This window comes from Felis catus, chromosome X (genome assembly GCF_018350175.1).
Source record: "Felis catus isolate Fca126 chromosome X, F.catus_Fca126_mat1.0, whole genome shotgun sequence".
In the NCBI taxonomy this organism is placed as follows: Eukaryota; Metazoa; Chordata; class Mammalia; order Carnivora; family Felidae; genus Felis; species Felis catus.
Window position 1 is genome coordinate 32,246,020 of NC_058386.1, and position 15,241 is coordinate 32,261,260.

At 44.3% G+C, this 15,241-nt stretch overlaps 1 protein-coding gene across 1 annotated transcript; it reads left to right on the forward strand.

Annotated features, from left to right (window-relative positions):
* The first annotated feature begins 1,137 nt into the window (after nt 1-1,137).
* On the forward strand, nt 1,138-1,703 carry LOC123383321 (histone H2A-Bbd type 1-like). The gene has a single exon (XM_045050529.1). The coding sequence runs from the start codon at nt 1,242-1,244 to the stop codon at nt 1,593-1,595; it is 354 nt and encodes a 117-aa protein (XP_044906464.1). The 5' UTR covers nt 1,138-1,241; the 3' UTR covers nt 1,596-1,703.
* Nucleotides 1,704-15,241: the final 13,538 nt, after the last annotated feature.

The following is a 15,241-nucleotide window of genomic DNA, read 5'->3' on the forward strand; positions in this document are numbered from 1 at the left end:
TTTGAACAAAGACTGGAAAATGAGGTTGTGTTTTGTCTTTCACCCAAAAGAAACTAGATCTCTTTGGACTCATTTTGAGAGATTTCCACATGGTCAGATCCTAAAACCAAACTCTGAACCATTTTTTTAAACAATGTTTATTGTGAGAGGGAGAGAATGAGTGAGCAAGCAGGGGAAGGGCAGAGAGAGAGGGAGACAGAATCCCAAGCAGGCTCCATAGTGCCAGAGTGGAGCCCAACGTGGGGCTTGAACCCGTGAACCCTGAGCTCATGACCCGAAACAAAATCAAGAGTTGGATGCTTAACTGACTGAGCCACCCAGGCACCCCCCCCCCCCGCCAGTCATTTTGGTTAACGATAAAAATAAATCATTGGCTGTAAATGAACAAAAATGAAACAGAAACACAAAGTTAGCAGAGAAGGAAATTAAAATTATTAAAAATTTAAATTAGAAAAAATCAACAAAGTGCTCTTGGTGCTTTGGATTCACCTAGAAGAAATGAGACACCCCTGGGTATTAACTGAGAATGAGGTACACATTTTTGTCTTTGAATTTTATCTGGCTCTGACAGGTGAATCTAGTGGGCATATCACTGTGACCTCCAAAACAGTTAGAAGATATTTTCAAAGAGAGTGAACTCATGACCTTTATATCGATGTAACATGAAAATGTGTTAAGAGTCTTCACTGATGAGGAATTGGCGGATATTGTAACCAATCCAGAAGAGAATCCAAAGAACGTAGAAATATTGATAATCTTTAAATGTGTCAACGGGGGCAAAATTGGGTTGAGTTTGGACCTCTACTGGACAAAGCATTCAGTACGTGTGTCCGTGACTGGCAATTTACAAAGGGCTGTCAAAGAGCTCAAAGACCATGGAAGGCCAGACCAGGTAACCTGGAGGGGAGTGTCCTCAAGACAGAGCACTGTGTCAGTGGCAACGTTCCCGTTCTTGTTTGTACCAGACTGTTGAGGGCCAGGAGAAAGAGTTCCCTCGTAAAGAGGGTCCAGTGCAGTCAACAGGGAGACCAGGTGTCTGTCATGGATGTTTCCAGGCCAGTCCTGAGCAGGGCACAGTGACACCAGCGACACCAGTGACATCATAATGTCGGAGGTGTCATATAAGCAGCTCCCTGCCCAGTGAGGGGCACACTTGGTAGGAGGCGGCGCCGCCATCCTGCCACCCTCGGGCCAGCGGGACGGTCAGGCCGGGCCGATCGGGTTCCAACCCAGCACGCGGCATGTCTGGGAGGCGCCGCCGTCGGCACCGTCGCAGACGGAGGAGGCCCGCGGTGTCCCGCTCCAGGAGAGCCGAGCTGCAATTCCCGGTCAGCCGCGTGGAGCGTCTCCTGCGAGAGGGTCGCTACGCCCCGCGCCTGAGCGCGTCCACCCCGGTCTTCCTGACCGCCGTTCTCGAGTACCTGACGGCCAACATCCTGGAGCTGGCGGGCAAGGAGGCTCTGGACAGCCACAAGATGCGCATCACCCCGGAGCACGTGCAGCGAGCCCTGGGCAGCAACCAGCACCTCAGGGGTCTCCTTGAGAACACCACCTCCCGTCGGGTGGATGGGAGGCCCCGAGTTCGGAAGTGGTGATGCCCACGCCCCCTCGTCCGGACCCCGAAGCCGCCCACAGAGGAGGGAGGCCGGGCCTTGTGTCTGCACGTGACATTAAAGGAGTTAGCTCCAGGGCCGTGCCTCTGACCGGTGTCTGTCTCTGTCATTCGGAGGTAGCCGGAGGTGTCTGTCAGACATCCGGGAGGAGACCTCCCACGGGAGGTGGAGGGTGGACGGGGCGGTCGGTGTGGGATGCTGGACTCGGGCATTTCGGGGAGCGGTTTCGCTGGGGACAGTGCGGGAAGCGGCCCTGAGGGAGTAGCGGGTCAGGGGGAAGAGACTTCCTCACTGGCGCTGAGCCAGTCCAGGCTTGTGAGGCCAGGAGGCTGGCGGGGTGGGGGTGGCTCTCCCAGGCATGTTGAATGCCCAGAAGGAGGGTGGGGGCTGAAGACCACGACTGAGGGGCCACAGGCCTTATTCCTGACCGGAGACCATGTGGAAGTCAGGAGGTGATGGCAGTGGGGGTGGGTGGAGAGGGTGGCCTAGCAGCCGACACGCCCTTAACGGGCCAGGGCTTCGCGTGAAGATTGAGGAGCGACGGGGAAACCGTGAAGAGGTACACGTAGAAGGAACTATGCTCAGGTTGATTCGATGGCCTTATACCCCGCCTCATTCCAAAAAGGGGCTCGAGGTAGGGATTCTTAGCCAGTGCTGCGGTCCTCTGTGGAGTATATCCTTCCGCCGTCGCTCGCGGACACTGGTCACCCGTATAGTACTATGAAAGGTAGCATCTGGCCTAAGACATGCGATCCTAGACGTTCTTTTTAAAAACCATTTGTTAATGTTTCTCTATTTTGAGAGAGAGCATACAGGGAAGGGGCTGAACGAGAGGGAGAGGGAGAATCCCAAGGGAACTCCCTACCACCGGCGCAGAGCCCGATGCGGGGCTCCATCCCGGGAACTGTGAGATCATGACCTGAGCCAAAACCAACAGTCAGACCCTTGACTGAGCCTCCCAGGTGTCCCAATCCTATGAAGTTCTTAATGGTTACTGTTAATAGATTTATTTAGAAATATACTCCATTACAAACTCCTGTAGTAATCTCATTCTCCATGAAACACCTAACCCGTCTACGATCAGATACTTGATGGAGCAACATAGAGTTATCAGGGGCTGAATACGTGTTTGGAGAGGTACCAGTGTGTTCCGTGTAAGTTCTGTCCCGAGTGCTGGACTCGGGAGGACATACAGTTCTTACAAAGACTCTTGTGGTGTTTTGGGTTAAAAAGAGTTGTCACGTCAAGTGTTCTGGCAGTCTTTCCCCTTCCTGTGACTGTCAACATTTAATATTTTCTCCGGTTCATCATGTCCTCAAGACCCCACCCCCCCCTGCAGCCCCCTGGACTGTCACAGAGGGCTGGTCAGAGGTTGCCTAGGCAGCGTCGACAAAGGGATCAGAGGAGCTGGGTTGGCCATCCCAGTTCACCACTTTGTGGCCGTGTGATGTGGGACACTCCTCTGTTGCCTCTGGAAAGCACTTTCCTGTGTGAAATGGGGATAATAAGGGTTCCCCCATCTTTGGATTTTTGCCAAGATTAAGTCATTGCGTGCCTGTCAACTGGCGCATAGCGCAGCGCCCGGCACAGGGTGCGCCCTGAGTGCGTAGCTGCACGTCTCTCCCTTTCTGTAGACCACATGCTTAGGCGTGCTTCCCCAGGTGCCCCTGGCCTGGATCTCACGCGATGGCCGGGGGCCTGGGCCACTGGCTGAGACCGCAGCCTGCTGAACCTTGGGGAGAGACAGAGTGCCACGCAGAGGAAGCAGCCAGAGGTACACCCAGGAACCAGACAGGCCTCAGCCTGGTTTCCTCTCTGCTCCCCTCTGCCTGGGGACTCACCCTCTCTCTGCTTCCTGCCACCATCTTTTAAAGTATGGTGTTGGCTTAGCCTTTACCTACTTCATAGGAGTGTCCTGACAATAATAGTGTCAGGGTTGTGTTTAGAGCTGATTTGAATATGTGCTCGTACAAATCCAACAAACTTTTCTTGCTCCACAATGCCATTCAACCAAACAGTTACAGAAACCTCACTGTCAAGATGTCTGCCTTTCCAAGTTGTGATTTACTGTAGAGAGCCAGGAAGCCCTCTTTGCCTTAGCCAAGCTCAACTGTTACCCCTGTGTTCATTTGAGTAGCAAGCAGGTATCTCTCTCTCTGTCTCTCTCTCTCTCTCTCTCTCTCTCTCTCTCTCTCTGTCTCACAGTTGCAGGTGGAGATTCGCCTTCACCTGGTTACAGGATAGCACCCACATTGCCACCTCATCCCTGAAGTTGAGTTTCTTTGTGACCAGGGCATGGTTTCTCATATTTCAGTGTCCTTCAGCCAACAGGGACTGCCTCCAGGGTGGATCATGCAAGGGAATCAGTCAGTGTGCTAAGATTTTGATATGTTGGTTAAAAAGCTGTCTGATTTTTAGAAGCAGTTGATTTGGCTCATGGCTTTGGCTTGTTTTAGCACAAAATAGTCCCCTGGGTACTTCACCAGAAGGCCCAGCAAAGGAATTTATAAAGGCCAGAGAGGAGCACCTCAGGGGCTCAGTCTGTTAAGCGTCCAACTTTGGCTCAGGTCATGGTCTCACGGTTCGTGGTTTTGAGCCACACATCCAGCTCTGTGCCCACAGCTGAGAACCTGGACCCTGCTTCGGATTCTGTGTCTCCCTCTCTCTCTGCCCCTCCCTTGCTTGCTTGCTCTCTCTCTCTCTCTCTCTCTCTCTCTCTCGAAAATAAACATTAAGGCCAGAGAGGTGAGAGTAGGTGGATAAACCATGTTGGGTTAGCAGACCTGTGTGGTCAGGTGGTCACTTTACAGTCCATGCAGTAATCCACACTAATGGTCTCTGTGACACCTGTAGGGAGCCAGACTTCCTGGGCTCCTTCACACTGTCTGGTGTCCAAAGTGGAATTTGAAGGTTTAATGACCCTGTGTTGGCAAGCCCTCTGTGGTCACAGGGGCATGGGACAATCAGGCAGAGCAATACTGCCATCCCTTTAAGAATTGTACTTCAGGGGAGCCTGGGTGACTGAACCAGTTAAGCGGCTGACTCTTGGTTTTAGCTCAGGTCATAATCTCATGGTTCTTGGGACGGAGCCCCATGTTGGGCTTTGTGCTAACAGCATGGAGCCTGCTTGGGATTCATTCATATATTCATTCATTCATTCATTCATTCATTCATTCTCTCTCTCTCGATAAATAATAAATTTAAAAAAAAGAACTGTGCTTCAGCTATGCTTGTGGATTTCACAGGAAACATGGGGGCCAGGGCCAGTACAGGATGGGTGTAAATGCAGCCCCTGCCAAATCCCCCTCCTACACGTGCACAGGAATCCTCCACTCAGGGGAGGCAGGTGGAGAGGGGGAATCACTGCTCCTGGGAAAGAATGAGCCACCAAGTTTAGGCCCTTTGTGCATTTCAAAAAAGTAGGAGGTGGAGGATGGTGAGGAAGGATCAGCTCTAGCTTGGGCCCTGGAGGGAGGACACCGTTGATGACCAGTGCCCTGTTGGGAATGGGAAACTAAAACCAGAGTGAGTGGGGTCCGGGGCTGGGGGGTGTGTAGCTGCCAAACTAGGTCTGGGATCCAAAGGTGTATGAGGATAGGCTGAGGTCAGACACGGGTCAGCACAGCAGAAAACATAATGTGTGAGAAGAGATGAGCCCAAGAGTTGAGTCTGGGGGAATCTGGAAGGTTGTGTGGGCTCGGGGTTGGCATGAGCACAAGGCATGGGGATTAGGCTGGGCTCCCACTGAGAACAGCCTTTGGGAACAGAGACGGTTGAAGGCCCAGGCTCCCTTAGTTCCTCAATCTGACATCCTACAGGATGTGGCCAGAATGCAGGTAGCAGATGGGATCATTAGGCCTACAGTGATGTATTTACAGGAAAATGAATCAGCTGCCAGCATTTAAAATAAAGAATTTTTAACATAAAAACCTCAGTCACTGGCTTCTCGGGTGAAGTCAACATGTCTGCACACACGTGTTTATTGTCACATGAAGATGTCTGGCTGCTGTCCCGTGACTACTGGGCCTCTCTGGTTTGCCACAGTGCTCACCCTTCGCCGTTGTATCTCATGTATGACCCACGTCACTCCTTGACAGTACCGTCCCGTCTCTTAAAGTTGCTTGAGTTCGTTATCCTCACCATCCTAACACCAGTTTTCTGAAGGGTAAAGTTCTCTCCTTCAATAGATTAGAACAGCACAGTGCTCCTCACAGTTGTCTTTGGTATGGGGCCAGTATTTTCTGTTGTTCAGATAGATTGTGAACTGATATGTGGTCCTATTTTCCTAGGACTAGAATGGAGTTTACCTTTGACTCTTCACTCGAATTCAGCAACATCTGAACTAGTATATACTCTGTTCAACAAGAAGAGTCCACTCACTTAAATGTTGTGGCAAAACCCACGATTGCCGTAAAGGTCGCTAAATGCCGACCATTTCCGAAGCGGTCGTAGCTGATCAGTAACATAATTTAATGATCTACATCAGTCCCTAAATCACATTTGAATAGCACTGTAAGAGTGAATTTATTTTACCTTATTCTTTAAGGAGTATGGTTTCAAATCTAGGAAAGGCCTCGAATAGGACCTGTATTTGATGTTTCATGTAGTGTTTCTGCTTCAGAGTCCTTCATGAAAACAGAAGACTGGTACGTCATGTATTTAGGGTTTTGAAATCGCTGTGGGGAAAATCTCTCTCCACTGCATCTTTTTAAACAAAATCGAAAGGAAACCGGTTGGCGGCAAGGAGGCAGGTCAGGTAGTGTCGTTGTGGGACGCTTGGGTTCTGCCACATAGGATGAAAGGAATTCACCAACTCGACTGTGGAGGAGAGAGCTTTCATGACATACTGGGACAGCAGAGTGCCAGAAGAGGGAGGAAAGTCAGGTTCTGGTCTCCCACGGGTGTGGTTTCCTTGGGGGCGCATCAGCTTCCACAGCTATAAAATGAGGAGGTTGGACAAAATTGTTTCAGAGGTCTGCTCAAGGTGTACAATTACCAGTCTGAGCTTTTCCCAACAGAAGTCTGTACTGACAGTGGGTAAGTGGGGCACAGAGGACAGGAATTATTTTTTAGGGTGTCCATTTTACAGCTGAGGCCACTCTGGCCCAGAGCTGACCCTCAACTCTCCAAACGTCACATGGCCAATGGGCAGAACAGTGAGTATGCCAGTCCTGTTCTCGTACCTGTTGTTGGGGCTCCTGTGCTACTATAGGCTGAGAGATGAGCCTCAAGAGACAAAGTGTGTAATACTCTCCTCTGGGATAAAGAAGCTACTCTCTTGGATACAGAGATGTCGGGGTTTATTGGATCTCTGGGTAAGCACGAGCAACAACTCTCAAGAACTTTTACTTGTATTTATTTCAGAAAGGGTTAGGATCAAGGACTGATTTTATGGTTCAGGCCTTTCAATTTGCAAATCCAGGTCTTCTTCCACTGGGCATTGTAATAGTTGTGTCATGAACCCACCCCCTCAAATAAGGTGTTTTTGAGATTCTCTGTCCACTGACATGGTCTTAAAGGTGATTATGTGATGACATCGGAAGCCTGTGCTTAAGAGTTTATTCTTGAGGTGTCTAAGTTACTGTCCTTTTTTATGGTTCGGAGACCATCCTTAGTTGCTGAAGGCAAAATCTCTGGGCTGTAGATGGCTTATAAGGCCTTCAGGGAAGCATCAGTGTAAATCAAAATAACAAACTGGAGGAGACAGATACTTATGGCTGAGATCAACTTGGTGATAATCCTCATAAGTAAAACTCTTGTGGGAGGGCATAACAATAAAAGTGCAACTACAGGTGAAATTACCTTTTTCTGTCATATGTAAAAGAAAAGGCAGAAAAGAGTTTTTGACTCAGTGTCTGTAAGCATAATGATGTTACCCTTTTTCAAAAAAGTATGGAATCGGTTCTAGACTTATGGAGTTTAATAAAATCCCCTTGGTGCATTAGAGTTCTCCAGAAAAAAAAAAACTGAACCAGTAGGATATATCTATCTATATCTATATCTATATCTATATCTATATCTATATCTATCTATATCTATATCTCTGCATGTGTGTACATATACATGTGATTGGTTCATGTGGTTATCTGATCTAACAAGTCCTAATTCTGTAAGGCAGTCCAGCAGGCTGGGAACTCTGGCCAGATTTCTACGTTACAGTGTGGCCAAATTCTTTGCCAAGAAATCTCAGTTTTTGTTCTTTAGACTTTCAGCTGATTGTGTGATGGTAATTTCCTTTCCTTATAGTCAACTGATTGTAGATGTTAAACTCATTTAAAAAGTATCTTCACAGCAACACCTAGACTTGTATTTGGCCAGATGAGTCGGCACCGTAGCCTAGCAAAATTGACACGTAAAACATAACCATTATAATAGGTAGGTCTGATGTGCATCCTCAGTTGAAAAGCACTGGCCTAGAAGATGCTAGATTGAAATTTTATAAGGAAGATTGCAACCAAATATTTAAAAGTAATAAATGATGTCTGATAATACTATAGTGTTGTTGCCTAAATCACTGGAGAAAACCCCACCAGGACTCTGATAATCAGAAACATCTCATGGATAGTGAGACCATTGACAAATCTCTAGAGACTTCCCGTACAATATATAAGATTTTAAACACTTACATTAATATTTTCTCTGTTAATATTGAACAAAGAGAAGTCCAAGTACTTGTTTTGATTTGAGAATTTTCTGTGCAACTCATCAGTAGTAACGTGTGCGGTAAATCCAATCATTTCTAGCACTTCTCTTTTTTTTTATAAAGTGAAAAATCTTTATGACTTTCTGGGGACCCTGTGAGAAATCAGTTTAAAACCAAAGACAGTTTTAAGTGCAAAAGATAATGCAAAGTATTATTTTCTTTCAGTCTTCATTTTAGATTGTATTTTGGGAATGCTAAACTCAAAAGTTGCCTAGACGTTTGCATGCTTAAGGTAGAATCATGAGAGCCTGAGAACGTGAATGGTTGTAGCTTGGCTGTCTACTAATTCAGTGTCAAGACAACATTTAAGTAAATGTAGACAAGTCCTTAAAACTTCAGAAATGCAGAGCTATTATTATTTTGAAGAGAATACTCCCAAGCATGTTGAAGTCAGAACAAAGGAATATTCTGGTGAGATACAGAATCTGCTACTTGGGCAAACTATGTATAGAGTAATATGGTAGGGTGAAATAAGGCTTTCTCAAATACTCAGGTCCTAATCCCTAGAATGTGGGGATGTTACTTTCTCTCTTGCAGATGGGACTTTTAGATTTAAGTTACAGATATTGAGGTGGGAAGATTATCCTGGATAATTGTGGTTGGCCCGAGAAATTGGAGTGCCCTTATATAAGGGAAGCAAAGGGAAATTTTAATACATAAGCAAAAGGCAATGTGACCACTGAAACGAGATGCTGTATGGCTGGCTTTGAAGATGGAGGAAGAAGTCATGAATAAAGAAATGCAAAGAATTCAGCTCTAGAAGCTGGAGAAGGCAAGGAAATGGATTCTACCTTGGAACTTTCAAAGGTCATGCAGCCCTGTTCACACCTTGCTTTTAGCCTGGTGAAACCGATTTCAGATTTATGACCTAGAAGAGAATCAATGTGCATTGTTTGCAGCCACCATAGGAAGCTAATACAGGTGAAGGGTCATCTTTGACAACCACTTATGAAGAACTAACACTGGGGCACTTGGGTGGCTCTGTTGGTGAAGGGTCATCTTTGATAACCACTTATGAAGAACTAACACTGGGGCACTTGGGTGGCTCTGTTGGTGAAGCGTCCAGCACTTGTTTTTGGCTCAGGTCGTCATCTCACAGTTCATGAGTTATAAGCCCTGTGGTGGGGACTGTGCTGACAGCGTGGAGCCTGCTTGGGATTCTCTGTCTCTCCCCCTCTCTCTCTGCTCTTCCCCTTCTCTCTCTCTCTCTCTCTCTCTCTCTCTCTCTCTCTCTCTCAAAATAAATAAATAAACTTTAAAAAAGAAGATGTGACAAACGCTGTAAGGAAACTTAGCCTTTTTCACAGAGAACAAACTAAATTCTGTGATTGCTTCAATATAATATTTGTGTTTTCTTAATTTATTTTTTATTTTTTATTCTGAAGTTAGTTAACATACAGTGTAGTCTTGGCTTCAGGAGTAGAACCCAGTGATTCATCTCATACATATGACAGCTAGTGCTCCTCCCAAAAAGTGCCCTTCGTAATGCCTGTCACCCATTTAACCCATCCCCCTACCCACCCCCCTTCCATCAACTCTCAGTTTTCTGTATTTAAGAGTCTCTTAAAGTTTTCCTCTCTCTCTGTTTTTATCTTATTTTTCCTTCCCTTCCCCTTTGTTCATCTGTTTTGTTTCTTAAATTCCTCATATGAGTGAAATCATATGATATTTGTCTTTTTCTTACTGACTTTGCTTAGCATAATACATTCTAGTTCCATCCACATTGGAATCTTACCATTGGTAACACTTCATTCTTTTTCATCACCCAGTAGCATTCCATTGTGTGTGTGTGTATATATGTACGTATATATACACACTACATCTTCTTAATCCATCAGTTGATGGACATTTGGGCTCTTTTCATACTTTGGCTATTGTTGATAGCGCTGCTATAAACATTGGGGTGCATGTGCCCCTTCGAAACAGCATACCTGTAGCCCTTGGATAAATACCTAGTAGTGCAATTGCTGGCTTGTAGGGTAGTTCTATTTTTAATTTTTTGAGGAACCTCCATGCTGTTTTCCAGAGTGGCTGCACCAGCTTGCATTCCCACCGGTAGTGTAAAAGGGTTCCCCTTTCTCCACATCCTCACCAACATCCGTTGTTGCCTGAGTTGTTCATGTTAGCCATTCTGACAGGTGTGAGGTGGTATCTCATTGTGGTGTTGACTTGTATTTCCCTGATGATGAGTGATGATGAGCATCTTTTCATATGTCTGTTAGCCATCTGGATGTCTTCTTTGGAAAGGTGTCTGTTTATGTCTTCTGCCCATTTCTTCACTGGATTGTTTTTTAGGTGTTGAGTGTGATAAGTTCTTTATAAATTTTGGATACTAACCCTTTATCTGATACGTCGTTTGCAAATATCTTCTCCCATCCCATCAGTTGCTTTTTAGTTTTGTTGATTGTTTCCTTTGCTGTGCAGAAGCTTTTTCTCTTGATGAGGTACCAATAGTTCATTTTTGCTTTTATTTCCCTTGCCTCTGGCGACATGTCAAATAAGAAATTGCTGTGGCCAAGGTCAAAGAGGTTACAGCCCATTTTCTCCTCTAGGATTTTGATGGTTTTCTGCTTCACATTTAGGTCTTTCATCCATTTTGAATTTATTTTTGTGTCTGGTGTAAGAAAGTGGTCTATTTTCATTCTTCTGCATGTTTCTGTCTAGTTTTCCCAGTACCATTTGCTAAAGAGACTGTCTATTTTCTACTGGATATTCTTTCCTGCTTTGTCGAAGATTAGTTGGCCATATATTTGTAGGTCCATTTCTGGGTTCTCCATTCTTTTCCATTGATCTATGTCTGTTTCTCTGCCAGTACCATACGGTCTTGATGATTGCAGCTTTGTAATATAGTTTAAAGTCTGGGATTGTGATGCCTCCAGCTTTGGTTTTCTTTTCTTTTCTTTTTTTTAAATGTTTTTTTAACGTTTACTTATTATTGAGAGACAGAGCGAGACAGCATGAGCAGGGGAGGGGCAGAGAGAGGAGGAGACACAGAATCTGAAACAGGCTCCAGGCTCTGAGCTGTCAGCACAGAGCCCAACGCGGGGCTCAAACCTACAAACTGTGAGATCATGACCAGAGCCGAAGTTGGATGCTTAACCGACTGAGCCACCCAGGTGCCCCTGGTTTTTCTTTTTCAACATTACTTTAGCCATTTGGTGTCTTTTATGGTTCCATACAAATTGTAGGATTGTTTGTTCTAGCTCTGGGAAGAATGCTGGTGTTATTTTTTTTTTAAATTTTATTTCTTTAACTTTTTACTATTTTAATATTCATTTGTTTTTGAGAGGGACAGAGGCAGAGCACAAGTGGGGGAGGGGCAGAGAGAAAGGGAGATACAGACTATGAAGCCGGATTCAGGCTCTAAGCTGTCAGCACGGAGCCTGACATGAGACTTGAACTCCTGGACTGTGAGATTATGACCTGAGGTGAAGTTGGACGCTTTATCAACTGAACCACCCAGGTGCCCCTTAAAAATATTTTTTTAGAGTTTATTTATTTTTGAGACAAAGAGAGAGGGTGAAAGAGAGAGACAGAGACAGACAGATACAGAGTGCAGCAGGGGAGGTGCAGAGAGTGAGGGAGACATAGACTCTGAAACAGGCTCCAGGCTCCGAGCTGTCAGCACAGAGCCTGACATGGGGCTTGAACTCACGGACCATGAGATCATGACCTGAGCCAAAGTCAGACACTTGATTGACTGAGCCACCCAGGCACCCCAGAATGCTGGTGTTATGTTGATAATGTTGCATTGAATGTGTAGATTGCTTTCAGTAGTATCAACGTTTTAGCAATATTTGTTCTTCCAATCCTTGAGCATGGAATGTTTTTCCATTTCTTTGTGTCTTCTTCAATTTCTTTCATAAGCTTTCTATAGTTTTCAGTGTACACATCTTTTACCTCTTTGGTTAGGTTTATTCCTAAGTATATTAAGGTTTTTGGAGCAGTGTATAAATGGGATCAATTCCTCGTTTCTCTTTCTGCCGCCTCATTACTGGTGTATAGAAATGCATCCGATTTCCATACATTGATTTTATATCCTGCGACTTTCCTGAATTCCTCTAGCAGCTCTAACAGTTTTTTGGTGGAAACTTTTGGGTTTTCCGTGTAGAGTATCACGTCCTCTGTGAAGAGTGAAGGTTTGACTTCTTTTTTGCCAATTTGGATGCCTTTTATTTCGTTGTCTGAATGCTGAGGCTAGGTCTTCCAACACTAATATTTGATTCTGAAGGGTCCAGGAGCTCTTTGAAATTCTTGTGAACAAACTTATTAGAACTGAACCAGATTTGGAAAAAAAAAATTTTTTTAATTTTGTTCCTTTTCAGATTCTCTTTTTGCAAACCTCCCATAGCATTCTGTGTGCATTCAGGTTTTGTCCTTCAAATTTGTCTGTTATATTCTGAACCAACATGCCATTTTACTCCATAACAGAAACATTCTGTTTTAAACAAAGAAACAAAAAACCCACGTCATCTTGAAACTCCTAGTGGACTCTCGCTCATGTATGTTAGTTATAACTTTTAAGCAAAATCACTTGTATTTTATTGTGAAAACTACAGGGTGAATAATTGTGAATTTCTTTCATGTTAGTGGATTTAGCAGATTTCATGAACACACCTATCCCAGAATTACTCAGCCACATACTTATATAACTTCTCACTGTGGCAGAAATGACCATGGTCATGGGCAGGCTCAAAAATAGAGCCTCTTTGTAGCCTATGCAAATAAGAAGCAAAAATATACGAACTAGAATTATACTTAGTTATCAGTGTTTCAACATTCTGTCTTAAAAATTATCTAGGCACCTATGGGATGCCTGGGTGGCTCATTCAGTGAAGCATCCAACTCTTGGTTTCGGCTCAGGTCATGATCTCACAATTCATTAGAGTCTTGCATAGGGCTCTGTGAGCCTGCTTGGGGCTCTCTGTCCCTCTCTCTCTGCTCCTCCCCCACTTGCTCTCTCTGCCTCTCAAATAAATAAACATTAAAAAAATTAGGTATGTATTGAATGCCCATTAACTATCAGTCCAAAGTTATGCATTATCTAGAAATCTTAAAAATTATCTTCTCGTTGACATACTATGAAACGTGATTGCTTTGTAGAATGAAGTTTGTCCAACCAGTGATTCAATTTGGTTAATTATAAATTTATATATATATATATATCATAATCTTAAACATAAAATACATTAACACCAGTTTATGTGATCAGTAAAAGTTTATAAGTTTAGGAAGAACATACCTGAGTAGTAGATAAATGCATATTTGTGTTATAGTTAACACTGATAAAAGAGAAAGGACTTAGTTGTTTTCATTAAATCTAGACGATTGAACTAGTCCTGTTTGCCAAAGATTTACTTAAATTGAATTTGATATCTTAAAATAGTTGTGATTTAGTTTCTGGGAGAATATATATTGTTTAGATCTACCTCATTTAAAGTATCATAGTTCGGTTTCCTTATTTTCAAGAAAATTTGGAAATACTCAATGTGTGTAAGCAATTATTTATCTAGAAATGCAATTTAAGAACAGAGCTCCCTTAATTTAAGAGATTTTATAATCTGTTAATATCATCCAGAGGTAGGAAAACATTGTACACTCACACAATCAAAGGTGAAGACCTTTGTGTATTAAAGACAGAGACATATGGGCCCAGACAAGTAGAGCTTATAGCTTCAATCCTATAATTTCAGGCATATGTCAAGTATAACACAGAAACAGCAAATCTCATCAGTCCAGATATCAAAAAGCTCTTCTCCCCTCAGAGAGTATGCAGTTCTTAATGGATTTGAACAAAGACTGGAAAATGAGGTTGTGTTTTGTCTTTCACCCAAAAGAAACTAGATCTCTTTGGACTCATTTTGAGAGATTTCCACATGGTCAGATCCTAAAACCAAACTCTGAACCATTTTTTTAAACAATGTTTATTGTGAGAGGGAGAGAATGAGTGAGCAAGCAGGGGAAGGGCAGAGAGAGAGGGAGACAGAATCCCAAGCAGGCTCCATAGTGCCAGAGTGGAGCCCAACGTGGGGCTTGAACCCGTGAACCCTGAGCTCATGACCCGAAACAAAATCAAGAGTTGGATGCTTAACTGACTGAGCCACCCAGGCACCCCCCCCCCCCCGCCAGTCATTTTGGTTAACGATAAAAATAAATCATTGGCTGTAAATGAACAAAAATGAAACAGAAACACAAAGTTAGCAGAGAAGGAAATTAAAATTATTAAAAATTTAAATTAGAAAAAATCAACAAAGTGCTCTTGGTGCTTTGGATTCACCTAGAAGAAATGAGACACCCCTGGGTATTAACTGAGAATGAGGTACACATTTTTGTCTTTGAATTTTATCTGGCTCTGACAGGTGAATCTAGTGGGCATATCACTGTGACCTCCAAAACAGTTAGAAGATATTTTCAAAGAGAGTGAACTCATGACCTTTATATCGATGTAACATGAAAATGTGTTAAGAGTCTTCACTGATGAGGAATTGGCGGATATTGTAACCAATCCAGAAGAGAATCCAAAGAACGTAGAAATATTGATAATCTTTAAATGTGTCAACGGGGGCAAAATTGGGTTTAGTTTGGACCTCTACTGGACAAAGCATTCAGTACGTGTGTCCGTGACTGGCAATTTACAAAGGGCTGTCAAAGAGCTCAAAGACCATGGAAGGCCAGACCAGGTAACCTGGAGGGGAGTGTCCTCAAGACAGAGCACTGTGTCAGTGGCAACGTTCCCGTTCTTGTTTGTACCAGACTGTTGAGGGCCAGGAGAAAGAGTTCCCTCGTAAAGAGGGTCCAGTGCAGTCAACAGGGAGACCAGGTGTCTGTCATGGATGTTTCCAGGCCAGTCCTGAGCAGGGCACAGTGACACCAGCGACACCAGTGACATCATAATGTCGGAGGTGTCATATAAGCAGCTCCCTGC